This window comes from Thunnus thynnus, chromosome 14 (genome assembly GCF_963924715.1).
Source record: "Thunnus thynnus chromosome 14, fThuThy2.1, whole genome shotgun sequence".
Classification (NCBI taxonomy): domain Eukaryota; kingdom Metazoa; phylum Chordata; class Actinopteri; order Scombriformes; family Scombridae; genus Thunnus; species Thunnus thynnus.
The window spans coordinates 31,614,624-31,640,634 of NC_089530.1; the positions used below are offsets into that span (position 1 = coordinate 31,614,624).

Sequence of the window (26,011 nt, forward strand, 5' to 3'; positions counted from 1 at the left end):
AAGACTGAGAGACAGGAACAAGCAACACTGAGCAGATGAGCAGACGACTCACTGGTGAAACACGAGGTAATCAAAAAAGGCGGGAAAACACAGGAAGTAAAAGGTAACAAGACAAAAGGAGAAAACATTTCAAAATAAAACAGGAACTAAACTAGAAATCCAGACACAGAAAGTCCTGGCAGGATGTGACAAAGGAGAAGAAGAGCGAGATAATCGACATTCACACTTCAACAGCTCGATGATCCCGACATTCAAAATGTTTCCACCACTTCAACTTCCCGTCTCTGACTCTGCCGTCACCGTGGAAACCGTGGACAGCGTCCAGCCCGTCCAACAGATCCAGTTACAGCACAGACTGGCGGATTAACTCCTGAAGCTCACAGTCGCATCATTACAGACGTGAAGAGGAAATAATGATGATCAATCTGCTCTGAGACAACAGATCAGAGCTTCAGTTTCCTTCTTTTATAAAAGAGTTTCAGTCTTTGCACATAAAGTGTCTGTTTGTCAATCAAGGTTTCTGTGAGTTAAGATGAATCTGCTGAGACGTTACACAACTAAACTAAACTCACTGTGTGAAAATCAGCTGACCTCTGCAATACAGCATCACTATGATGGTATTATGGGATGGATGGAAAAACTGAGAAACAGGTGAGGCAGCGTTTCAACAGGTATTAAAGCTGTGAAAAGGTTTGAAAGGGCCTGATGAAACATTTTGTACCTGTAGGTGATTATAAGGCGTCCGCAGCGCTGCGTCCTCCTGGTTAGTGCAGAGGTCACCCGACCATCACTGCTGTCACCTGGTCGGTGACGCTGTCACCTGGCCGCCGCTACCATCAGCTGATGAACTCGGGCGAAAGAGGGCGGGTGCAGCGGGTGGACCGGATCTTCAGCTCGTGGTAGCACTGGATGAAGCTGTGGTAGATGAAGGTGATGGGCAGCGCCAGCAGTACGATGCCGCTCACCACGCAGATCCCACCCAGCACGCGTCCCGCCACCGTCACCGGATACATGTCCCCATAGCCCACCGTCGTCATGGAGATGATGACCCACCAGCAGGCGGCGGGGATGCTGGCGTAGTCCTGGTTGCTGGCCTCCAGGTCGAGGCTGTGCTCAAGCAGCTGGGCCAGTGCGCTGAAGATCGCCATGGCGACGCAGATGAAGACCAGCAGCATCACCATCTCACGGTAGCAGCGGCGCAGCGTCAGGCCGAGTGTCTGCAGCCCCAGGAAGTGACGCGCCAGCTTGATCACCCAGAAGATCCGCATGATGCGCAGCACGCGCAGTGTGACGCCAGCCCGCTGCAGCTGGGAGTTCTCCCCCGTCAGGATCGTCACAGTAACGGAGACGTAGTACGGCGTGATGGCCAGCAGGTCGATGATGTTCAAAGGACGACGGACAAATTCACATTTGTCCCGAGACACAATGAAACGGACGATACACTCAGCAGTGAACCAACCAATACACACCGCCTCGATGATCCTGGAAACAACCAATCAGAGACAGGAGAGAGAGACAGACTAATCAGAGAGAGATGGACAACCAATCAGAGAGACGGACAGACCAATCAGAGAGACGGACAACCAATCAGAGAGTGGGACAGACCAATCAGAGAGACGGACAACCAATGAGAGAGAGGGACAGACCAATCAGAGACACAGACAGACCAATCAGAGAGACGGACAGACCAATCAGAGAGAGGGACAACCAATGAGAGAGAGGGACAACCAATCAGAGAGATGGACAGACCAATTAGAGAGATGGACAATACACACCGCCTCGATGATCCTGGAAACAACCAATCAGAGACAGGAGAGAGAGACAGACTAATCAGAGAGAGAGGGACAGACCAATCAGAGAGACGGACAACCAATGAGAGAGAGAAGAGAGACATGGGCTGGTGGAGTTGTAGATGAACATGACGGTCCAATCAGAGTTGCAGATGTAAACTACAGACCAGTTGTGTCCAATCATGTGCAGTGAACCTGCAGGATTTGACTGATGAACAAACCTGCACCTGATTGGAGCGTCTCTGTGAACACAGGTGAATCATGTGATCCATGTCTTACCTGTGCTGGTCCAGGGTCTCGGCAGCCTTCCAGTCCGGTAAGGTGCTGGCACACAGCATCACCATGGAGACGAGGACGAACAGCACCGACACTGATGCCAGGATCTGCGCTGCCACTGAGGACGTGGGCTCCTCGAACGTCCTCCTCATCTTCTCCAGCCAGCGGCCCCGGGGCTCCTCGGGGCGCTGCGGCTCCTCCTCGGGGAAGAAATGGACGAAGCAGTCGGACATGCGGTCGTCCAGCCGGCGCTGGCAGCACAGCTGCAGGTCGGAGCTCTCCAGGCCCCAGTACAGCATCTCGTTATAGAAGGACAGTTCACACATGTGCGGCACGAAGCGCAGCTTCCCGTGCTGCACGTACAGCATGATGAAGCTGAACGCCTCCGAGTGCCGGTCAAAGAAAAACTCGTTCCTGTCGCGATCGTAGTCGTCGCAGAGCTCCAGCAACTCGCTCTCCGACACGCAGCGATGCAGCCGGCTCAGTCTGCTCAGAGGGAGTCGCTTCATCAGCTCGGCCGAGAAGGAAAACCTGCGACCGCCAACGTTCAGGATGCACAAACTACCTCCAAACTTCATCGTCTGTCAGTTTAAAAACACAAACTGCCTCCAAATATGATCTTCTGGTGGTTAGAAACAGAAAACTGCTGGCTTTTGGTTAATAAAACCATGTTTTTGCTGCTGCTTGACTGTTTCCAGACGAAGCTGTTCTTCATCCTATAAAATCTCGGATGCTTCCAAACGTTTTCTTCATTCACTGGTTGAATGGAATAAATAATAATAAATTATTAGTAAAAACAAGACTTTTCTTTCTTTCTGATTCACTGATCAATGACTGACTGATCAATGATTGACTGATCAATGACTGACTGATCAATGATTGACTGATCAATGACCTGCTTCTATTGCTTATTTATTAATGATCTGATTCTCTACATTATTTTGTACTTTAGTCAAACTGGTTGACATTAAAAATACTGAAACAGCTGCAGTTTCAGCTGTTTTAACGCCTCACAGCAACACTCACCAGATGTCAGCGTCAGTCAGAAGCTCTTCAGGCTGGAAATCTTCATCATAGTGATTCAGGATGTTTAGATTCATCTTCATCATTAAAACAACATCAGATGTTTCTGTTTGTTTCCTTCAGCAGGCGACCGGACGAAGTCTGAATCTGAGACTGAAGAGCAGCAGCAGCAGCAGCAGCACTCCTTCTTCTCCTCTTCCTCCCACTCTTCTCCTCCTCCTCCTCCTACTCTTCCTCCCACTCTTCTCCTCTTCCTCCTACTCTTCTTCTCCTCCTCCTCTTCTTCCTCCCCCCCCCCCCCCCCCCCCCCCCCCCACCCCCCCCCCCCATCTCCCTCCTCCTCCTCCTCCTCCTCCTCCTCCTCCTCTTCTTCTCCCTCCTCCTCCTCCTCCTCCTGCCTGAGAGGAAGAGGATCAGAGTTAAATGATTCAAACAGAAGTCAGTCTGAGCTGCTTTTACACAGAAACAGAATCTGAGTTTTCATTTCCATAAAGCTGCTCAGTGTCTTCTCCTCCTCCTCCTCCTCCTCCTCCTCCTCCTCCTCCTCCTGTTTTTCCTCCCTCCTTCCCTTTTCTCCTCATGTTCCACATTTCATTTCTCCTCCTCATCTTCAAATCTGATCTCCAGCGTCGACCCAAATTAAACATTCATGTCATGTGAACACCAACAGGCAGACATGAATAATGACTTCACACTATGTTCACTAATATTATATATAATAATATAATAATAATAATGAGTTTATTCTGAGGAAACGGCTCCACCTGCTGGATGTTCCTGTAAAGTGCAGATCATCATCATCACTGTTTTAAACTGAACATGTACAGTTTGTTTCCTTCATCATCTCCTTTAATGCAGTGAACATTGAATGCTATATATGCAGGAAAATTAATATTAATATTAATATTAATAACTTTATTTATAAATAACACTTTTCATAACAATAGTTACAAAGTGCTTCACAGAGCAAAGCAACGTTCAGTTACATTATAACCTTGGTTCTCCGTCTCTGTGGGCAAAGCCAGGCGCAGGAGACACCTCTGCACCGGGCGCATGCGCAGAAGAGCATTGAAAGGAAGGATGTGTGATGATATCGTTCAAAGGAAGAGCTGGCGAAGTTCTTATTTTGTAGACGTTTATTAGACGATGGTCATTGGGTCCATTCCATGTATAAAGATGGTCTGGGCACCGTACCCCTGTCGGTGCATAGCTTATATGGGGATACACATCTGTATCTTATCACATGAATAACATAGGTTTTCCATGGGCACTAGGTCAGTTGGGAGCCATCCATCAAGTAATTGACAGCTGCCTCACAACATATTATGTGTCACAACAACCCACATCTGGAACAGTTCCAAACTTGACCATGGATCCATTGTTTGTATTTCTAAGGTCCCCCTGAAGGGCCATACCATGTTACCTAAGGTGACATGCAGACTCTGGACTGTCACATGTCCAACACCCAAATCAGTAAAGTACATAGGGTCAGATAAAAATCATACTAACAAGCATCAACGCCGCCATCAGGCCCAGGAGGCGTAGACAAAGCTTCCAGGTAACCTTGGTAACCCTGAGGGTAATCCTGAGGGATTCCTGTCTCTCCCAGCCCTGCATCCAACCACTTGGCTGTCGTCTGCACTCAGCAGCCCCAGACTCTGGAACAACACCGATACACGGCAGTGACGCTGCTCCTCTGCCTGAACACATACCAACCAGTCATCAAGGTGGTTCAGGATCCTCAGACCCTAGCGCAGCAGAGGCCACAAGACCTCATCCATACACCTGGTGAAGGTGCGGGGGCCAGAGAGATGCCAAAACACAGAACGTGAAGGTCCTGTCCTCGAAAGCGAACCTGAGGAACTTCCTGTGCCCTTCCCAGACTGGTATTTGGAAGTAGGCATGCTTGAGGTTGATTGTTGCAAACCAGTTGCCCACCAGCCTGCTTCACGCTTTGTATGGTCAACATTTTGTACGTCAGAGACCTGAAGAACTTGTTTAGTGAGGTTGTTTTGTTTAGTGGGAATAAAATCCTGCCGGCTCTCTGATGGCCGTTCGTGGCCCTCATACTGGTGTGTCTTAATGAAACATCCACATCCACTGTAGAGTTCTGTGGAATATGTAACTGGGTAGAGAGAAAGTCTCAATTTAATAGAAAGCTTAAATAAAATGTAAGATAAAATCAAAACAAAGCAAAACGAACAAACAAAACCACTCAAATATGAATCAATAAATAATATGAAGTCCTGTCTCAAAGGTTCACAGATGTTTGATCCAATAACATATAAAATGTATTTATATTTTACACCATGTTTGTGTGAATGGTTTAAAGAGAAACATATTAAACTCATATTATTTATATGTATATGTAGTTTTACCAGATGGTATTCAGCACTTTTAAAGGGATGTTACCAAAAAGCAGGTGGGCAGAAACGAACCCTGCGACATTCAACAAAAATAACAAACAAATAAAACCTGCAGCCTGTCTGATATCCTGCAGTCACAGTATGAATCTGAACCTTTATGTGACGTCGACCTTGAAGCAGCTTCATCATCATCATCAGCTTGTGAATCTGCTCTTTCACAGGTTTGACTTGAGGACTTGTTGTCATGACAACTGTGCGTCTATTGGCTGGTTTTAGGACCGACAATAATCAGCTGACAGGGTGTTCAGTTATATCCAAACAGTTAACAATGGCAGATGGACATGATCACCTGTATCTGGACAGTGATGTAACAGCTTTAAACTATTAGAATAACTACATGTGCGGACATCTGTCCAAACTGTCACAGCATCAGAATAAACTGATCAACTTTGGAAAAAAAAATTATTTTTGGGGCGGCTGTGGTTCAGGAGGTAGAGCGGGTCGTCCACTAATCAGAAGATCGGCGGTTCGATTCCCGGCTCCTCCAGTCCACATGTCGATGTGTCCTTGGGCCAAATTGCTCCTGATAGCTGAACCATCAGTGTATGAATGTGTGTGAATGGTTAGTTTCCTCTGATGGGCAGGTTGGGACCTTGCATGGTCGCCCCTGTACCCATTCAGCGTGTGAATGTGATTTGTAGTGTAAAAGCACTTTGAGTGGTCGGAAGACTAGAAAGGCGCTATGCAAGTACAGTACATTTACCATAGATGATGATCACATGATATTGATAATGAATCTGTTCTTCCTGATGAGACTAATGATGACATCATATCTCTGACTCAACATTAATATTAAATATTGCATCAAAGATTTATAGAAATATGTTCCATTCTTTTAATCTGTCAGAATATTTCATGTAAAGACTCATGTAGAGGATCTGTGTGTGACTGACGGGAGGTTTTTATTGATCAGAGTGTTAATTGATTCAATTGGTAACCAAAGCTGTAAGCAGCATTGAACAGGCCCTCGTGCCGCGGTGCAGTCGAAGGTCTTCTGTCACGAGCATGTAGACGTCTTCAGACCCAGCTGTTTTCAGACAGTGCAAGAAGGAGATAAACATCACTTCCTTTGTCCACTGTTTTGCCTGCTGCTGGAGCTGCTGGGGCTGCTTCACTGCGATTTCGTAGGGGGCGCTATTCATCCAGTTTGCATCACTGATGGAATATTGTCATGTAGACGTGTTCAGGCCGGGACTCTTATCAAACATGTAAAGTTTGGTGCAGACTGGAGCATTTACAATAAAGTTATAGCAACTTCCTCTGTCATGAGAGTTTCCTGCAGGGTGAGACATGTCTGTCTCGTTCACACCTGTCTGTCTCGTTCACACCTGTCTGTCTCGCTCACACCTGTCTGTCTCGCTCACACCTGTCTGTCTCGTTCACACCTGTGGCATTAAAATTATGCAAGTTTTGGGTCCATTCACTTGAATTTCAATTAGTAAACAAAACTCTTGATGAGTTTGTGTGTAAAACAAATTAATTTCCTAATTTTCATCAAGTCTATTTTTATAAAAGTAAAGACGTTTAACCCACATGACCTGGTCAAAGTGTGATTGACATGTGACCTGTCAGGTGTGTAGAGACAATAAGTAACTGATACTCATATATTTGAATGGAGAGTGTGAGTGAACCGCTAGCTGCTCGGGTCCTAATAAAGGAAAAACTGCAGTACAGAGATACTAATTTTAGTTTTGATTTTATTTTTCTGCAGCACTTTATCACTAAACTGTCACCCTCACTCCATGAGCTCCATTCAACACCCCCCCCTCTCAGTTGGAGAGGAGAATGTCACTCTTCTTGTGAAATATCCTCATAAATCCCATGACTTTGGCCAAATCCTACATTAAAAATCACAGTTTTTGTAGGAAAATTCGTGGTGAATCCATTGATGCAGGTTTGAAAGTGGTCAGACTTATAGTTTAGACGTCAGAACCATTTGTTTAACACAAAGTTCATGCCCAGAGATTGCCTCCTCATTGGTTTACATTGTAAGGGTGATGTGGCACTGCAACTTTCAGGGCTTATTAAATCCAAACCGTTCGAGTTATTACAAAGTTTTTAACAACTTTTGTTCAGCACAGTGTGATAAGTCATGTATTCAAGTTTGAAGCTGATACCATTAACGCCCTCAGAGGAGATAGCGTTTGTTCAGGGTCCAAAATTGGCACAAAGTCGTACTTTCATGGGAGAATTGAGGACTTCCTGTTGGATTTAGGTCAGGGGTGTCAGCGTATGACATCATTTTTCACCAGACCTGATGTACGTGCCAAATTTAGTTTTTGAACATGTTTATTAGGAGGTCAAATTTATGTCTGAAGTGTTGAGATACAAGAGTAATAATTTCAGCTGCAGTCAGCAGACACATGATGGCAGCACTGAGCCACAATATCTATTTCTGTTATTCAAGATGTGTGTGTTTGTTTTACTGTGATTATTAAAAACTTTATTATCAAAATGACTCATCAGGATTTACGTGTTCATCGTGTCTCATCACTTTCACTGACTAATAAAACAATAAATTACACAAAACAAAGAGTTTTATTTAAATGTTTTAAATTTATGAAGAGTAATAATAGTAATAATTTAACATAGTCAAAGGTTTTTCTGTAACTTTATTATTTTATCATCATCATCCTGTAACTGTCACCTGAAGCCACAAAAGCTGAACTTATATCATATATTATATATATATATAATATATATATATATATAATATTTTTATTGTCTTTGAGCTGTTTAAGACTCAGAGAAAGAAAACGTAGTGAAGGAAAGATGCAGAGCTGAGTCTGACCCACTTCCTGACAGAAACCCACCGTCATTAATTCATCGTCTCATATAAATAATATAAGAAACGTTTCAGGAGTCGAGTTTCAGCTTCTGTCTTCATGTTTATGCCTCTTTCTTCTAAAACTGCATTCATCCATATTTTTTTTATTCTAACATTGAATCAGATGACGGATGTGAGAACAGATGAACCTGATGAATCCTTCTGTTTGAACTGATCAATATATATCTCTGAAATACTGATATTAATAAACGTTGTGATGTATTTATTAATAAAACTTTCGCATTTGTGTGTGGATTAGACACACATTTGTCACATTTGTTTGATTTCTCTCCATATTTGATCTGCAGTATCTGAGTGATCATCTGTGTTTTATTTATAATAATGACGACAGTCTGCAGCTCTGTTATTGATTTTACTCAACTGGAAACTTGTTTTAGTTTGTGTAACAATAAAACACTTTTAATCAGCAGCACTGACACATATTTACATTTAAATCAACAGAAAACCACAGAAGAAGAAACAAAGACGTACACGTCAATTTCAAATTCTTTATTTCACTTCTGTTGTTTATAAAAGAAGAAATCAGCTGAAGCAGAAACACACTCAGGTGTGTGTGTGTGTTTACAGGTGTGTGTGTGTGTGTGTTTACAGGTGTGTGTGTGTGTTTACAGGTGTGTGTGTGTGTTTACAGGTGTGTGTGTGTGTGTTTACAGGTGTGTGTGTGTGTGTGTGTGTTTACAGGTGTGTGTGTGTGTGTGTGTGTTTACAGGTGTGTGTGTATGTGTGTGTTTACAGGTGTGTGTGTATGTGTTTACAGGTGTGTGTGTGTGTGTGTGTTTACAGGTGTGTGTGTGTGTGTTTACAGGTGTGTGTGTGTGTGTGTTTACAGGTGTGTGTGTGTGTGTGTTTACAGGTGTGTGTGTGTGTTTACAGGTGTGTGTGTGTGTGTGTTTACAGGTGTGTGTGTGTGTGTTTACAGGTGTGTGTGTGTATGTGTGTTTACAGGTGTGTGTGTGTGTGTTTACAGGTGTGTGTGTGTGTGTTTACAGGTGTGTGTGTGTATGTGTGTTTACAGGTGTGTGTGTGTGTGTTTACAGGTGTGTGTGTGTGTGTGTTTACAGGTGTGTGTGTGTGTGTGTTTACAGGTGTGTGTGTGTGTTTACAGGTGTGTGTGTGTGTGTGTGTGTGTTTACAGGTGTGTGTGTGTGTGTGTGTTTACAGGTGTGTGTGTGTGTGTGTGTGTGTGTGTGTGTGTGTGTTTACAGGTGTGTGTGTGTGTGTGTGTTTACAGGTGTGTGTGTGTGTGTGTGTGTGTGTGTGTGTGTGTGTGTGTGTTTACAGGTGTGTGTGTGTGTGTGTGTGTTTTAGCGTTTTAAGTGTGTCAGTAAAGCAACATGCATTCAAAAGGCGTCAAGTGTCTCTCTGAAGGGGGGCGGAGTCACCGTTGTGATTGACAGGAAATGGGCGTGACTTGTAGGACAACCCCCCCGGTGATGTCACTCTACATCAACCAATCAGCTGAGAGTTCAGATTAAATGAATCTCTGAGTGTTAAACCGATGGCGGTGTGTGTATGATGTGATGCAGAGGCAGTGTAACCATGGCAACGAGAGACGATAATGATGATGAAGAAGAGGTTAAATTGCACAAAGTCGATTAAGAATCTTTGTTAGGGTTTGGAAGGGTCAGAGGTCAGAGGTCAAGAGTTGAGCTAAAATGTAGAGTTCTTCTGCTCTGGTTGCTCATTGGACAGGAAGAATCAGGAAGTCTGAGAGAGGAAACAAACACAAAGAAGAAGAAGAAGAAGACGAAGAAGAAGAATAGATTAAATCCAATTAAGAACTTTACTAAACTAAAGTTTGACAGTGAACAAATCTTTATACAATCAAATAAATAGTTTAATCTTCTAAACCCTCATTGTTAATTTCCCTCATCCATATAAACATGTGAGTATTGTTATACATGATATTCCATATAAATATTATATTTTATATATTATAGAGGCTGTAGGTCAGAGGTTTGCCACCCAGCCACTAAAACAGCTGAATAACTGTTTGATGGTTCTGAAGCCAGACGGCTCGTTATAAAGAGGAGGAGTCATAACGATCCTGCACAGATCATAAATAATCTTTCTATAAACAATTTTAATACAACTTGTGTTGATCAGGTGTGAAATTTTAACAGCCTCTCAAAATGACTCATTTAAGTAGTTTCTGATTCGATAAACACAACCGAAAGAAACACTAATAATAATAAATCTACAGCACAAAATGTGGATTCATCTGCCGCTGAAAATAGTCCCTGACAGATGCACTATTTCCTCCTGTTTGTTTGTTGAAAACTACAATATAAGTAGTTTTATAAATAAGTTTCTCACCTACTGTGCCGCCTGTTGGGTCTGTTCTCCTCCGGCTTCTGTTTTTTGGAGGTCGGCCTGCAGGAGAGACAGAGCTGAGGTCACATGACCGCCACCAAACTCCACCTCCATACAAACCCATTCATACACAGCTACACGTCTCCAAAAACAAGCCGACCTGAGCTATCAGCACAAACTACGCAGAAAGATATCTACATTGTTTTTCAATAAGTGACCTTTAAAAATGAAATTATGTGACGTTTTTGACATTTTGTTTGTTGGTGTTGGTTTTGGGAGAAGTGTAACTTTATATCTGTAGAGTGGCAATATTTCAGAAGGATAAAACCTCAGGAGACACTTCATATGCAGACTTAGTCTTTCTGAAACTTTAGAAAAGTGAGATGAAGCCAGAAATGAGATGAGCTGAAAGAAAGTGCCATGTTAGTCTTTGTGTTAACAGTGAAATATTAGAAAAGATTTTTCATGTCGCATTAAATCCCGCAGAAGGAAACACTTCTACTATGCTTCACACACCTTTCTGGACTTGTCAGGACACAGAAAACGAGTCTTATGTTCTCATCACCAAACTAAACTAAAATAATAAAAACAAAAATACTGGAAAAAGACAAAGACATAATATTTTCTTTCCTTTCTGAAATGTGCAGTCATTTGTGGAGTAGAGGAAGGTGTCATCAGCATAATGTTAAACATTACACGGATCTCAGCAGCAGAACAGAGAAAATATAGTCATTCTTGTCTTTTATGCCGCATATATATGCTTTTAAACAGTATATAGTAGCATATATACAGTATGTGTGTGTATGTATATAGTGTGTAGTAGTATACAGTATATTGAGTTTATATTAGAAGACAAAGATGTAATATTTTCTATCTTTTCTGAAATGTGCAGTCATTGTACATAGAGGAAGGTGTCATCTGCATACTCTTAAACATTAAAACAAGTTTCTTCTGCAGTGACGCATCTTTTTGCTTCATACTTTGTTAGTTTTATAAATCTGTGAGTGTAAACCTTCATCATACATTCATATTTAATATATAACAATATAAGCTGTTTTCTATCCAGGTTGTTTCCTGGTTTAAATATCTATGATCAAATAAAAGTCAGGACATATGGAAGTGCTTTCTCGTAGTTTCACAGCAGTGAGCTGGATCAGCCTCGGACCGGCTCGAGGAACCTGAATGTCCCCGTTAGTCGTTGCTCGTTTAAAATGGTTCAGCGCAAACAGTTTTCTATGACGTCATCAGGGGGCGTTTACATGTCTGCAGGCACTCAGACTCTCAGCAGGACTGAGCGCAACCTCAAAACAAGTTTTAAAAAAACATATTTACCGACTGCAACGTCTGACACGGAGGCCGTTTCACATGTGCGCACTAGTAAACAGGGTGATGTAGGACTGTTAATATGTCACTTCATTAAGTTTTAATATTTTTTCAGGTGAGAAAGTTGCATTTAGTTTCCCATTATGTGGTCAGTTTATCCAAATAACGCCTGTCTGTGCTCACTAACAACTTCCATGTTACATTCATCTAGTGTCTGTTCAACTTAAAGCTCATCTGTGTTCATAGTAAATCAAATAAAAGCAAATACATTTATAAATGGGGTCATTTACACTCAACACAACTATTTCTCCAGTTGTTGTTAAGTGAAATAATATATAAAATATTTAACAAATAGCTTAAATCTGAGCTGAACCTGTCTAACAACAGCAGCACATAGTCAACACACAACATCTGGTGAAACGCATTGTAAGTATTTTAATGTTTTTCTTATGTGTGCAGCACCTTGAGTTACACATTTAAAGCCCTCTAACGTTTCATACACGGTCCGGCCGTTAACCAGGTTTTAACGTTGTTTTGTTACTATTAAAACTTCTCTTACTACTACGATACTACCACGACTACAACCTCTGCTGCTGTTACTAATACTACTACATCTAGTGTTAGTAGTTTGTCTTGCTGTTTGTCTTTGTTCAGCACCTTCTCTGGCTATTTTCAGGTTTCAGCAACCTGAAGGAATCATATGACTGACAATGAAAACAATGAAAACGCTTCATTGTAGGCTGAATACAGTATTTTTAGACTCAATATTTTACATTCTGGAAACACTTTTTGATGGTCAGTATGATCCTTTTATAGACTGATGTGGACTCTGTGTCACAGGAACTGACAAGAACGCAGATTAAGAAAAGCCTATTGAGGTTATTGATCCTGCTCAACATTGATCAGTATGATAAATTAACTATCTATTGACAATTATGTGATAATCAAAAGTTTACTTTTTGTTCCCTCTCCTCCTGCATCATCATCACTATTTCCACCAAAACTGTTTCTACCTGTAACACCATGTCTGGTAGGAGGGTAACTGCAGCCAGCACGTCTACCACTAGTACTTCCCCTTATTAATAAAATACTTACTTTAGAAGAACCACTACTGTGATGCAGACATTAAAGTAGCAGACCACAGTCAGAAGATAATAATTCTTGCAGATGTTTCGCTGTATGTCGACTGTAATGAGCCGTTTGTTTTTTAATTCTTTTGAGAAAGCAGCAGATTCATCAGATACGAAGCAGAGAGTGTTATGCATCATGCCATGCAAACTGTCAGTCACTCAATCCCCCCCTCCACCAATCAGGCACCTCCTCAACCACTGATCCCGCCTCCTCCTGTTTCCAGCCAATCACCACAGATTTATGAATAAAGACAGACAAAAAAAATTAAAGTTATCAACACATTTATAATATTTTATCCAATACATTATGACTAATGCAGAGAAAACAGTACAGTGTAATATATACAGTATATGGTAGTATAAATATATCATGTTTTATTTTCTGACTCATCATCTGTTAAACATTTTAGTCTTGTAAAATCACAGGTTTGGTTTATGATCCATTTTGTTCATTCTCAAGATGAAAAAATGAGTAAAACAATAATTGTTATTCAGAGTTACCAGATGATGAACCGACATTTAATCAACATTCGAAGCTGTGATGTTCAGTATCAGTATGGAAACTGTGACATCACTTACCGAGCTGACGAACCCACTCGCCACCGCCGCCTTCTCCACCTCGTCCACCGTCGCCTGGGCGACATCGTTGGCCCCGGCGACAGCGGTGTCGGCCACGGTGCCGGCTTGTTCGGTCGACTTCTGGGCAACTGGAGGAAAGTCAACAGGAAGAAAATGTTCAGTACAAAACTGTAGTGAATGTTTGTTTCCATCCACTGTTGTTGTGTGAATATCAGCAGATAAACAGTTAAAGAAGAAGAGAAACAACGAGGTGACGTCATCACGTCAGCAACAGTCAAAGCTCAACGATGGAAAACATGATGGAAAGATGACATTTTCAACAGGTGGATGGAAACACACTTAGTCACATTATTACTTTATTAATTACTTTTATTGATCGAACTGCATCACCTCTCATTAACTCTGTCAACACATAATCACATGAATTATCGACTGCTCACTGATTTATTACCTCAGTAAACACTTTCCTGATGAGTTTATGGTCTCAATCGCTAGTTTTAAGTCTTCTTCAATACAGCATGATGTTAATTTAGTAAATTATGGTCCCATTTAGAGTAAAACAGACGATAAAGCAGCAGAATTATCAAATATCCAGGTTGTTGTCTGAGAAACGTTAGTTATTGGTGCAACAGTGTGTAACAGTGGGAGTACCTGTGCTAACGCCGCTCACCACTCCCTCCATCGTCTTGCTTCCTGGAAAAGAAAAAAAAAGAAAAATCTTAAACTGTGATCACATCTGCTGAAGACATGAAGGTTTCATCAAATTCTTCTTTTTAACTCTTTTATGCAGAGCTCTCTATATATATATTTTTAGATATATTTATTGTGTTCTTTTTTTGCTCATATGTACGTTGACCCTACAGGGTCCAGTGCAAGTCATACATACATACACCATAATAGAAAGACCCATACATTATCCTCCTCTTCATACACAACACATGAGTGTGATCTGCATTTTTCTCTCCAGTTTGTGTGTTTTTACGACAGAAGCAGCTGTTAGCAGCAGCTCAGCTTTAGTTGCAGCAGTCTGAGGGTGAATCTGGATGTGACCTGGTTTCTTCTGCTCAGCTGCTCTCTGAATTATTTATTGATGTCACCCAGTTTACATCCAGCATCCAGCAGCCAGCATCCAGCAGCCAGCAGCCACTCTGATTCGGTAAGTTTTCATTGTGTTTCTGCAGCTTCTGAACCGACAACAGCACCTGACTTCTGGTTCAAAGAGAGAGAGAGAAGCTTTGTCCTGTTTCCTCTCAGCTGTTCATCACAGAGAAGTTGTCTTTAAGATCTAAAAGCAAACAGCAGGAAGTCACAGGGAGACAAAGTGTCCTCGCAGGACTCGCAGTCCTCAAACACAAACCTGAACCTTCAACATGAAGACGACGGTGTAGAGACGAGCTGACGTCTGTGAACAGTGACTGTAAATTACAGACACAAAGTGAACTGAACAAACTGAATTTATAAAAGAAATTAGTGTCGGAGGTCGTATCTGCTGTTATAAAAAGCTAAGCTAATGTAGTATTATTAAGCTAACGTCAGCCATCTTTCCTGCTGCTGTCAGGAAGAACGAGTCAGTTCAAACATCTAAATCTTCCTCCAGATGTTACCAGAGATGTTTCACCACGTTGTCGACGTTTGAGCTTCTCTCAACACAAACACAGACAGTCAACAGGTAGCTGTGCTAATGCTAATGCTAATGCTAATGCTAGGTGAGCAGGAACATTCTGTTCAAACAGGAATCAACGCTAACCTGTAACCATAGTAACTGCACACAACACTAACCTGTAACCATGGTAACTGCACACAACGCTAACCTGTAACCATGGTAACTGCATACAACACTATCTGTAACCATAGTAACTGCACACAACACTAACCTGTAACCATGGTAACTGCATACAACACTATCTGTAACCACAGTAACTGCATACAACACTAACCTGTAACCATAGTAACTGCACACAACACTAACCTGTAACCATGGTAACTGCATACAACACTATCTGTAACCACAGTAACTGCATACAACACTATCTGTAACCACAGTAACTGCATACAACACTAACCTGTAACCATGGTAACTGCATACAACACTAACCTGTAACCACAGTAACTGCATACAACACTAACCTGTAACCATGGTAACTGCATACAACACTATCTGTAACCACAGTAACTGCATACAACACTAACCTGTAACCATAGTAACTGCACACAACACTAACCTGTAACCATGGTAACTGGACACAACACTCCCCAAGCTCCTCCCACTGACGACCTCCACTCTCCACTTCCTGAAAGGGGAGGAGAGCAGAGTAGCAGCAGGAGGCGTCGTCACACCGTGTCACCGTGTACAGATGTCACTGGTTTCATTTGTCTGGTTCACCGCTGCGTTACCATGGTGCCGCGGCGGCGGTGAATGTGGGGGCGTAGACACTAGGTGGCAGCAGAGTGCTTGTATCCTGTTGACAGGATGTCACTAAATATCCTCCCCGACCACAGCGGAGGAAACGGTCTGGATCTGTGCAGGAAGTGAAGCTGTGGAACCGGACGTCTGTATGTTTGACTCCTGATGAGAGACTTTAATTTCAGCTGATATTTAACTTAAAAAGCTCTTCTGTGAAATCAGTTAAATAAACTAAAGTAAAATATGTAACGTTGAGTCACTGTTTGACATCAGTGAAGTGCTGTTGACTGTTTATCACAGAAGCCAGAAGCTCTAAAGTTTTAACACCATATTTGTGCAAACTGTGGACACATAAACGTGGACAATTTCATAATTTAGACCCTTTTAAAATGATTGGAATGTATTTCTTTATCATATTCCAGATACAACATTTAAACTGATTTATTGACATTTAATTGAAAGAAAAGGTTGAAAAGGTTCCTGAAGATAAAAATAGATAAAACACCTAAATTCACCCACATACTGTAAACACTTTACTGTAGTCCTTCTAATCTTCTCAGTGACTGAATATGTGGATGTTTTTTGCTATATAAACACTGTGAAGCACCTTCTTGACTTTACTTTCATATACTTGATAATTAATGATTATGATCTTTTGCTACATTTACACGCAGCTGCTGTTTGACATCCTGAAACTCTGCCAGTCAGCACGTAGACGCTGAATGTTTGTAGAAATCAGTTTTGCAGCCGCTGGTGGACGTCAGAGGAACTGCAGCTGTTTGTCAGGTTCAGACCGGGAGACGTTTCAGCCGGTAGGCGTGTCGGTCGGCATGTGATGGATCAGACTGAACGGCGTCTTTGTCTGAACAAAATATGATTCACATGGAAAACATCTCCCAACACAGAAGACAGTGTGCAAACACACAGAGTCACTGATGTCTGAGCTCATGATCTCTCACTGACGGCAGGATGAGATTAAATCAACCTGCAGCTTTTATCTTCTATTGGATCAAAGATAAATATATAAACTCACTATGACATCACTGAAAACCTTTCACCAGCACTCACTCATCACTACAACAGACTGAAAACTGATCAACTAATAATCAAACTGATCAGTTTCAGGTCAGACGTTCTGCTAACAGCTAGCGTTATACTGACTGACGTTATGATCCACATCATCTTCAGTCCGGAGGGTTATAACCATACCGTTACATGTTGGCGAGATAACAGGTGACTGTAATTCACCAATCAGCTGAAGACTTGTCAGCAGTAACTTAACACGACTCCGATCGATACGGCTGCCAGCGATCAGGAGACACTGAAATAAAGCTGATATCTGAAAGCACAACCAGGAACACAGGAGCCAAATTTCAGACGCATCAGTTCGACCAATGAGAATGTTTAGTTGCACTTGACAGATATTTGTTCTCCGTTATCAACAGAATATATATATATATATATATATATATATACATATATATATATATATATATATATATATATATATATACCAATACTGACATTTATATACCGATACTGGTGCTTATATATGCTTATATACCGATACTGGTGCTTATATATGCTTATATACCGATACTGGCGTTTATATACCGATACTGGCGTTTATATAGCGATACTGGCGTTTATATGCCGATACTGGCGTTTATATACCGATACTGGCGTTTATATATGCTTATATACCGATACTGGTGCTTATATATGCTTATATACCGATACTGGCGTTTATATACCGATACTGGCGTTTATATAGCGATACTGGCGTTTATATGCCGATACTGGCGTTTATATACCGATACTGGCGTTTATATACCGATACTGGCGTTTATATAGCGATACTGGCGTTTATATATCGATACTGGCGTTTATATACCGATACTGGCGTTTATATATCGATACTGGTGCTTATATATGCTTATATACCGATACTGGCGTTTATATACCGATACTGGCGTTTATATGCCGATACTGGCGTTTATATAGCGATACTGGCGTTTATATGCCGATACTGGCGTTTATATATCGATACTGGCATTTATATGCCGATACTGGCGTTTATATATGCTTATATACTGATACTGGTGCTTATATATGCTTATATACCGATACTGGCGTTTATATACCGATACTGGCGTTTATATATCGATACTGGTGCTTATATATGCTTATATGCCGATACTGGCGTTTATATATCGATACTGGTGCTTATATATGCTTATATGCCGATACTGGCGTTTATATATCGATACTGGCGTTTATATATCGATACTGGTGCTTATATATGCTTATATGCCGATACTGGCGTTTATATGCCGATACTGGCGTTTATATATACTTATATACCGATGCTGCTGGTTTAATGTGTCCCAGTTTGGATCGATACGGCACCAACACAGAACTGGCTTCAGGTTGTTTTGAGCCAGTTTTCTGTACAGAAACAGTTTTGAGCTTCAACATTAAGTTTTAACAAAGTCAACGAGATCAAATGAAACGATAAATGAACATTATTCATTCGTCATAGTTCTCAATCTCAGAGTTTCCTTTTCATTTATTTTTCGTGTCATATTGTTGTGAAAATATATTTTAATATTTTTGTCTCCGTTTTCATTGAGAACTGATCTACAGTCAGTGTCACTGGAAGTTTCAGTTCACACAGTTTCCTACTTGGCAGTTTTACAAAAATGCAGTTTAGTCTTTGTGGAAAGAAGCTTTCAGACTTCTGCTGCAATGATGCTCTTTCACCCAGTTTCCTGTCAGTTCGTCAACATGTGCAGATGAATTTCAGACTGAACAGAAGATGATTGACAGCTCTCTCTCTCTCTCTCTCTCTCTCTCTCAGCTGATTCATTAATGAGGTGTCATTATGTGTGAATATCAGCTGCAGGTTTGACTTTCTGCTTAAATACAAACTGAAAGTCTTTCTTGTTTATGTGGATCAGCTTCATTACACTCAGACAGACAACACATCTGTCCAGGTGTTGCTGGGAAACATCACCACAGCAGCACAGGGGAGTGTGACATCACTTCCTGTGGACCTGAGTGTGTTTTGTCATATATATATATAGAATAAACAGACCACACATACACAGATACAGCTCGTTCTTCTTCTGTCCTTCTGTTTACTGATTAACCAGATTAGCTGCTGCGGTTGGTTGTGCTATCGGGAGGAGACGTCTGCTCATGTTGGATAATATCTGCAGTCTGCTGGCTGCACGGAGCGGCTGAGTCAGGTGACAGTAAGGTGACAGTCAGGTGATCCACTCATAATAAACCACAGGACAGCAGCAAGCAGTTCACAGCTCGCTGCTAATTACAGGAATGATTCAGGGTTTAATTTCTGCTCTGCGGAGCGCCGACTGACCGACTGACTGCAGATTAAATATCCAACATGTTCATCAACCTGCAGGCTTCTCAGATCAGGACAAACTTTTCCCTCCAAATCCAGAGTTCAACCAGAAACTGCTGCTTTCTGCTCCGAGTGTGACGACTGACGTTAACATCGACGTTTCCCTCCAAACAGCTGCGACTGAAAGTTTTATTGTCAGTTTTTCATTTGAGGTCATGTTTCGCTTTCAGTTTATTTTTTGTTGTTTATGTGTTTTTTTTTATTAATATGACAAATCTGATCCCATAAACATCCTCCTGCTAAACTCACACCGACACGACCTGTTAAAAATAAACTGAAGTAATTTTTATTTAACTGAACTTTTAGTTGGAGGTGTGTTTATGTGTTCATGCTGTCTGTCTTTATTTATTTAAGAGTCTGTTCTGTCTGTGATGTCAGTGATACGTCGTTTCATTTAAACGTCACTTCTTTCATTTTTATCTGCATCACTGATCAGCTGATTTATGAACTGTGGACGTCAGCAGGTTCACGAGCTCTATGAAACATTACACCAACGTTACACCAACGTAACCTCAACGTTACATCAACGTTACACCAACGTTACACCAACGTAACCTCAACGTTACACCAACGTAACCTCAACGTTACACCAACGTTACACCAACGTTACACCAACGTAACCTCAACGTTACACCAACGTAACCTCAACGTTACACCAACGTTACACCAACGTGTACAACGTTACACCAACGTTACACCAACGTTACACCAACGTTACACCAACGTGTCGATCGCTCTCTACCTCCATCTTTACACTTTTCATCCCTTTCTCTTTATACAGACATGACGCGACTCTCCGTCATCGTTTCTCCATCATTCCTCTATCCTCCCTCCATCCTCCCTCCATCATTCCTCCATCATTCCTCCATCATTCCTCTATCCTCCCTCCATCTCTTCATTCGTCTGTTCTCCCTTCGTTCCTTCGTTCATCTTCAAACTGAATGATCAACGTCACCATGAATCGTGTTTTTCTGTCTCTTCTCATTCTCATCTTTCTTTCCTCTGATTTGAATATTTTACGATCCAGCTTCTTGTCCTCCACCCATCCCCCACCCCCCCCCCCCCCCCCACCCCCCCCCGACCGCCCCCCCCCGTCTCAGTGAGGTGTTGAATTTCACTCGTTCCTCCTTCACTTTCACCTTTTCTCTGATCATTTCTTTCCTTCTGTCCTTTTCTCTTATTCATCTGCTTTTCCTGCAGACTGACCTCCACGTCTTTAACGTCACCATGAGTTGCATTTTTCTCTTTCCTCCCTCTCGTCATCCCTCCATCATTGACCGATCTATCCCTCCATCCCTCCTTCACTCTCCACCAGAAACAAAACTCTATTTAATGAGAAGTTTAACATCAGTTCAGCTCCATCTCACCTTCTAACTTCACCTTTTCATCCCTTCTTCTTCTTCTCTCACTCTAAAAAAATCATCTTCTTGTCCTCCAACTCTTTACTTTTACCATCCCTCCCTCCATCCTCCCTCCATCATTCCTCCATCATTCCTCCATCATTCCTCCACCCTCCCTCCATCATTCCTCCATCATTCCTCCACCCTCCCTCCATCATTCCTCCATCATTCCTCCACCCTCCCTCCATCATTCCTCCACCCTCCCTCCATCATTCCTCCATCATTCCTCCATCCTCCCTCCATCCTCCCTCCATCCTCCCTCTATCATTCCTCCATCCTCCCTCCATCATTCCTCCATCCTCCCTCCATCCCTCCCTCCATCCCTCCCTCCATCATCCCTCCCTCTATCCTCCCTCCATCCTCCCTCCCTCTATCCTCCCTCCATCCTCCATCTCTCACCGACATAGATGACCCCCTCCTTGGTCTTGGCAGCGGCCTCCTCCACGCCGGCCTTCGTCTTCTCGGCGGCGGCCACCACTCCGTCCTTCGCCATGGAAAATCCTTTCTTGAAAACGTCCATGATGCTTTTCTTCTTACTCAGTCTTCTTCTTCTTCTGCTGCTGCTGCTCCGTCCTCCTCGGTCGTCTCTTCTCGTCTGTCGGTGATCTGTTCTTCCTGCTGGAGGACAGCGGAGAGAGGGAGGAGGCGGGGAGTGTTTACCAGAAAGGGAGAGACTGTGAAGGAGAGAGAGAGTGAAATATAGAGGCCACGTGGGACTCAGCAGAGCGAACAGAAGAGGAGAGAGGGAGGAGGAACAGCTGTAAAGAAGAAGACAGCAAGAGAAAGCAAATCATTAATTCAAAGTCTGAATAGTGACTGACTCCCTCCAGGATTTCACTGACTATGTTTGTAATTATTGTGGCTAAAAAATGTTTGATTTTGTTGAAGCTTTTCTCAAAAATGTTGATCCAGTTTGTGATGTTTTATGTCTCTTTGCTGTAAAATTGCAAGCAAAGTAAAATAATGTTTAAAATTTATTTAAACTGGTACCAGTGAAGAGTCGTATGTAACGACTTCCTGCAGATCACAGAAACAACTATATTACAGCTGAACATGAGAACCATGAGGACTCAACGTTCTATAAAACAGAAAATACTGTACTTGAGTTCCATTTATAACCTTTATTAAATAAACTTTCAGCTCAACATCAGCAGCAAATAAAATCATCAATAATGTTATTAAAATAAATCTAGTTTAATGTTTGAGGCAGATTATGTCTCCTGACTCACTGAATCAAACCTCATCTGGGAACATTTGGGAACATTTGGGAACATTTGGGAACATCTGGGAACAGTTTTGTTCATCTATGGTATCGTGTTTGTTGGCAGGTGAGATTTGTCGTCAGTTACCGCCACACCAAACGCCACGATTGGTCCAAACCACAAGCAGCTGCTGGTTTTATGCAGAAAAGTTGCTGTAATTTAACTAAACTGCAGCTCTCACAAATATTGTGGAGATTTTTTGAAATTGCATCAATTATTGCGATTGCAGAATCTCAATTTAGATTTATTTGACTATTGACTACTGACGCCTGACTTACTGAGCTGTCAATCAATCAATTAATAAATCAATCAGTTAGTTTTCCTTGTTTTCCAACATTTTATTGATGCATGTGCAAAGCAAAGAGGGTACCATAAACAATAATGGAAAGGTACCACCAAGGAATTGTAGAAATAATAACACAATAACCCAATGACATGACAACCCCCCCTCACCCCACCCCTGCCTGTCTGCCCCCCCCCCCCAAAAAGGTAAATAAATAAATACATGAAAAGGAAAATAAACAAAAAGGAAAATAACCCCACTGATCACAAGGACTGTAAAACTGGCAAATCGCCAACATTTACATTTACACACAGCACTGTGCAAAATTTTAGGCACTAATAGTGAAGTGAGAATGCTTACACAAATATTGCTATAAATTGTTTTAATTTATCAATTAACTTGTTACAAAGTTGAGTAAACAGCAGAAACCTAAAGTAAGTCAATATTTGCTGTGAGCAGCTTCTCCTCAGTTCACTTGAACACAGTGTTTCATGGTAACTTGCAGGCAGCTTGTTGTAACCATCCTGGAGAAAGAATCTTCTTCTGTGGAGCAGAATGTTCTGGATCTTGGTGGATCAGTAGTGGGACAAAGATAAACCACTAGCAGATCTTGATCTTTGGAGCACGGATTTACTAATTCGGGGATTTGCTCTGTCTATGTTCTGGAAAAAGGACTGTGGGAAGAAGACAGCTAAGCAGAACATTCATTTTTACACATTGGACTCTGCCAGTCAGGGATAATGGGAGGTTACTCCATCGCTGAAAGTCTGCTTTCACGTTCGTAGCTCGTGGAGTTAACTTGGCTTCATACATGGAGGCCACTGAGTGATTGACAACGATACCGAGATATTAAATGCCAGTGGAGTTTAAATGAAAGGGAAAGTCCCGACTGATTTACCTGAGAGGCTCGTTAATAGGAAGAAATTTGCTCTTTTGGAAATTCAGTTTGTAACTTGAAAATGAGCCAAATTCTTCCAGGATGGGCACCACTTTATGGGCAGAAGATCCTGGATAGCTGAAATAGAGTAAGAAGTCATCAGCATATAATGACACCCTACGCTCAAAACCAAAGCAGATAATGACCTTTAAGACTGGGCTTGACTTAAGAGCAGCTGACAGTGGTTCTACTGCCAGGACGAAGAGCAGGACAGGAGAAATAAGGAGAGCATTAAGAGTTAAACACATTAATCCAAGAGACCAACCTGTCCCCGAATCCAAATTTAGCAAGTACCACAAACGAATAGACACCACCGCATCTGAGACGCAGGAGGTCTTAGATGTGAGTCGCTGAATATTAGAGAATGAATGTTGACCTTTGACGAACCCGGTCTGATCCTCAGATATGATCAGAGAAAGGGCATTTTCCTTTGGTCCAGCAAGAATCTTTGCAGATTACAGATCAAAGTTATGGGCTGATGAGCCGCGCAGACCGTGGGATCCTTGTCTTTCTTCAGAAGAAGGGAGTTGGTAAGAGAACCTTATCTAAATGATTCAGTAAACATGTTTAGAACGGGAGTAACCATCAGGGCTCGGGGTCTTCCTGCTGTTCATAGACTCAATAGCAGATGTGATTTCTTCTACGGTGATTGGCTCGTCTGAGGCTGCATTCACACCGAATCAGGCGGTGCGGCGATTCGGATTTGTGGGCGTGTGACTACATGGGCCATTTGTGTGACGTCATGTTGTAAACTTTAACCCTCCCAGTCCAGAAGGTGGTGGTAATGCGCATTAAAGGAGTTTGCCAACCACCATCAAACAATGAAAGAGACGAATAAAAGGAAGAAGCACTCATATAATCTCAGACCATGTTTTTATACAGTCTATGTCTCTGACCAGGACGTTTTCTGACATTTCCTGCCCGCGAACACAAACAAATGGATACTAACTGCAGCATAGACTGCAAGCCCGTGCTAACAATGCTACATGGTAAATAAATAAGGTTCCTCTTCCGGTCTAATCGCCGACCTGCGTGATTGGCCGCTGCAGCGTGACGTCGGGTTGCGGTTTTCCAAAAGTTGACTCTGGCTCAACTTTCCAGCCGCAGTCCGGTGCGGCGCCGCAGCAGCCAAAACGGCGGCGGACGAAACACACTACCCGCATTTAAATGAACGGGACGACTGGCGTTTTCTCAATGCAGCAAAGAGAAGTAAAAAGGTCTCCAAGACTTTATTAACGTCCCTGGAATCGGAGACAAGATGGATCTGTCTTTGATCTGCGGGGTTAGTCCTGATTCTTCCTGATGCCTGAGCTGGCGGCTACATTTATCACCATATTCATAGACAACGCCGCCGCATTCAAGGAGTCGATCTTACGCCTTTCTTGTGGAAAGTAAATTGTCTTCTTGCAAAGCTCGGGGGATTAGAAGCTGTACTTTCATATATTTATGTGTAAAGCTGAAAACGTCATAAACTTTATAAAGTTTTACTGTTATTTTCAGTATTTACACAAACTGAAACTTGTTTTACTCTTTAAACTGACATGTCAAAGTTTGTATTGATTATTAATAACATATCTTTTTAATGTTTTGTACAAGAAACAAAACATTCAGTGTTGTAAAGTAACTGAGTGCTGTACTGTGTAATTTTGAGGTACTTTTTTTAATATTATAGGCACTTTATACACACTGAAAGCGGCTGTATAAATTATTATTAAACATAATAATGAATACTTATATAATATGATGTTACTACTAACATTGATGAACTCATCACATGTTTGTTATATATATAATATACTGTAATAATACAACTCTGCATAATCTCTGAGGAAGGACACTCTTCATCCTCCTCCTCCTCCTCCTCGTCTGTCCTGACGGGACGCTGACTGTGACTCAGCAAACACACCCAGCCTCACCTCTCCTCTGATTGGCTGTCAGCTGGCGCCGAGCTATTTTTAGACCCTTTTTATTTATTATTTCTCCAGGATGGATCAGTGGCAACATTATGGGCTGCTGTGGGTTACCGTGGCGATGAGAGCTGCAGCAATCAATACTGACCATTAGCACCCACCCACACATACACACACTTACACACACACACACACACTCACACACTCACACACACACTCACACTCACACTCACATTCACACACACACACACTCACACACACTCACACTCACACACACACTCACACTCACACACACACTCACACACTCACACTCACACACACACTCACACTCACACACACACACACACTCACACACTCACACACACACACACACTCACACACACACACACACACACACACTCACACACTCACACACACACACACACACACACACACTCACACTCACACACTCACACACACACTCACACACTCACACACACACTCACACACACTCACACTCACACACACACTCACACACACACTCACACACTCACACTCACACACACACTCACACACTCACACTCACACACACACTCACACTCACACACACACTCACACTCACACACTCACACCCACACTCACACACACACACACACACTCACACACTCACACACACACACACACTCACACACACACTCACA

At 42.2% G+C, this 26,011-nt stretch overlaps 2 protein-coding genes across 3 annotated transcripts in view; both read right to left on the reverse strand.

The window, feature by feature from the left end:
• LOC137196547 (potassium voltage-gated channel subfamily G member 3-like) lies at nucleotides 1-2,810 on the reverse strand. The gene is given in 2 exon segments (XM_067609214.1): nucleotides 1-1,482; nucleotides 2,016-2,810. Coding segments are annotated over 2 exon segments (1,275 nt in total). The 5' UTR covers nucleotides 2,645-2,810; the 3' UTR covers nucleotides 1-836.
• A 6,027-nt stretch (nucleotides 2,811-8,837) lies between these two features.
• sncga (synuclein, gamma a) overlaps nucleotides 8,838-26,011 on the reverse strand; it is a 19,553-nt gene continuing 2,379 nt past the window's right edge. The window contains exons 2-7 of one of the 2 annotated variants that reach the window (XM_067611013.1): nucleotides 21,339-21,697; nucleotides 14,360-14,401; nucleotides 13,709-13,836; nucleotides 13,317-13,343; nucleotides 10,680-10,736; nucleotides 8,838-10,070 (exon numbers count right to left, since the gene is read on the reverse strand). In XM_067611013.1, the coding sequence (XP_067467114.1) occupies nucleotides 10,680-10,736; nucleotides 13,317-13,343; nucleotides 13,709-13,836; nucleotides 14,360-14,401; nucleotides 21,339-21,459 (375 nt within the window). In that variant the 5' untranslated portion in view covers nucleotides 21,460-21,697 and the 3' untranslated portion in view covers nucleotides 8,838-10,070. The remainder of the gene's footprint in view (nucleotides 10,071-10,679; nucleotides 10,737-13,316; nucleotides 13,344-13,708; nucleotides 13,837-14,359; nucleotides 14,402-21,338; nucleotides 21,698-26,011) is intronic. The other variant, XM_067611014.1, reaches the window with a different exon arrangement.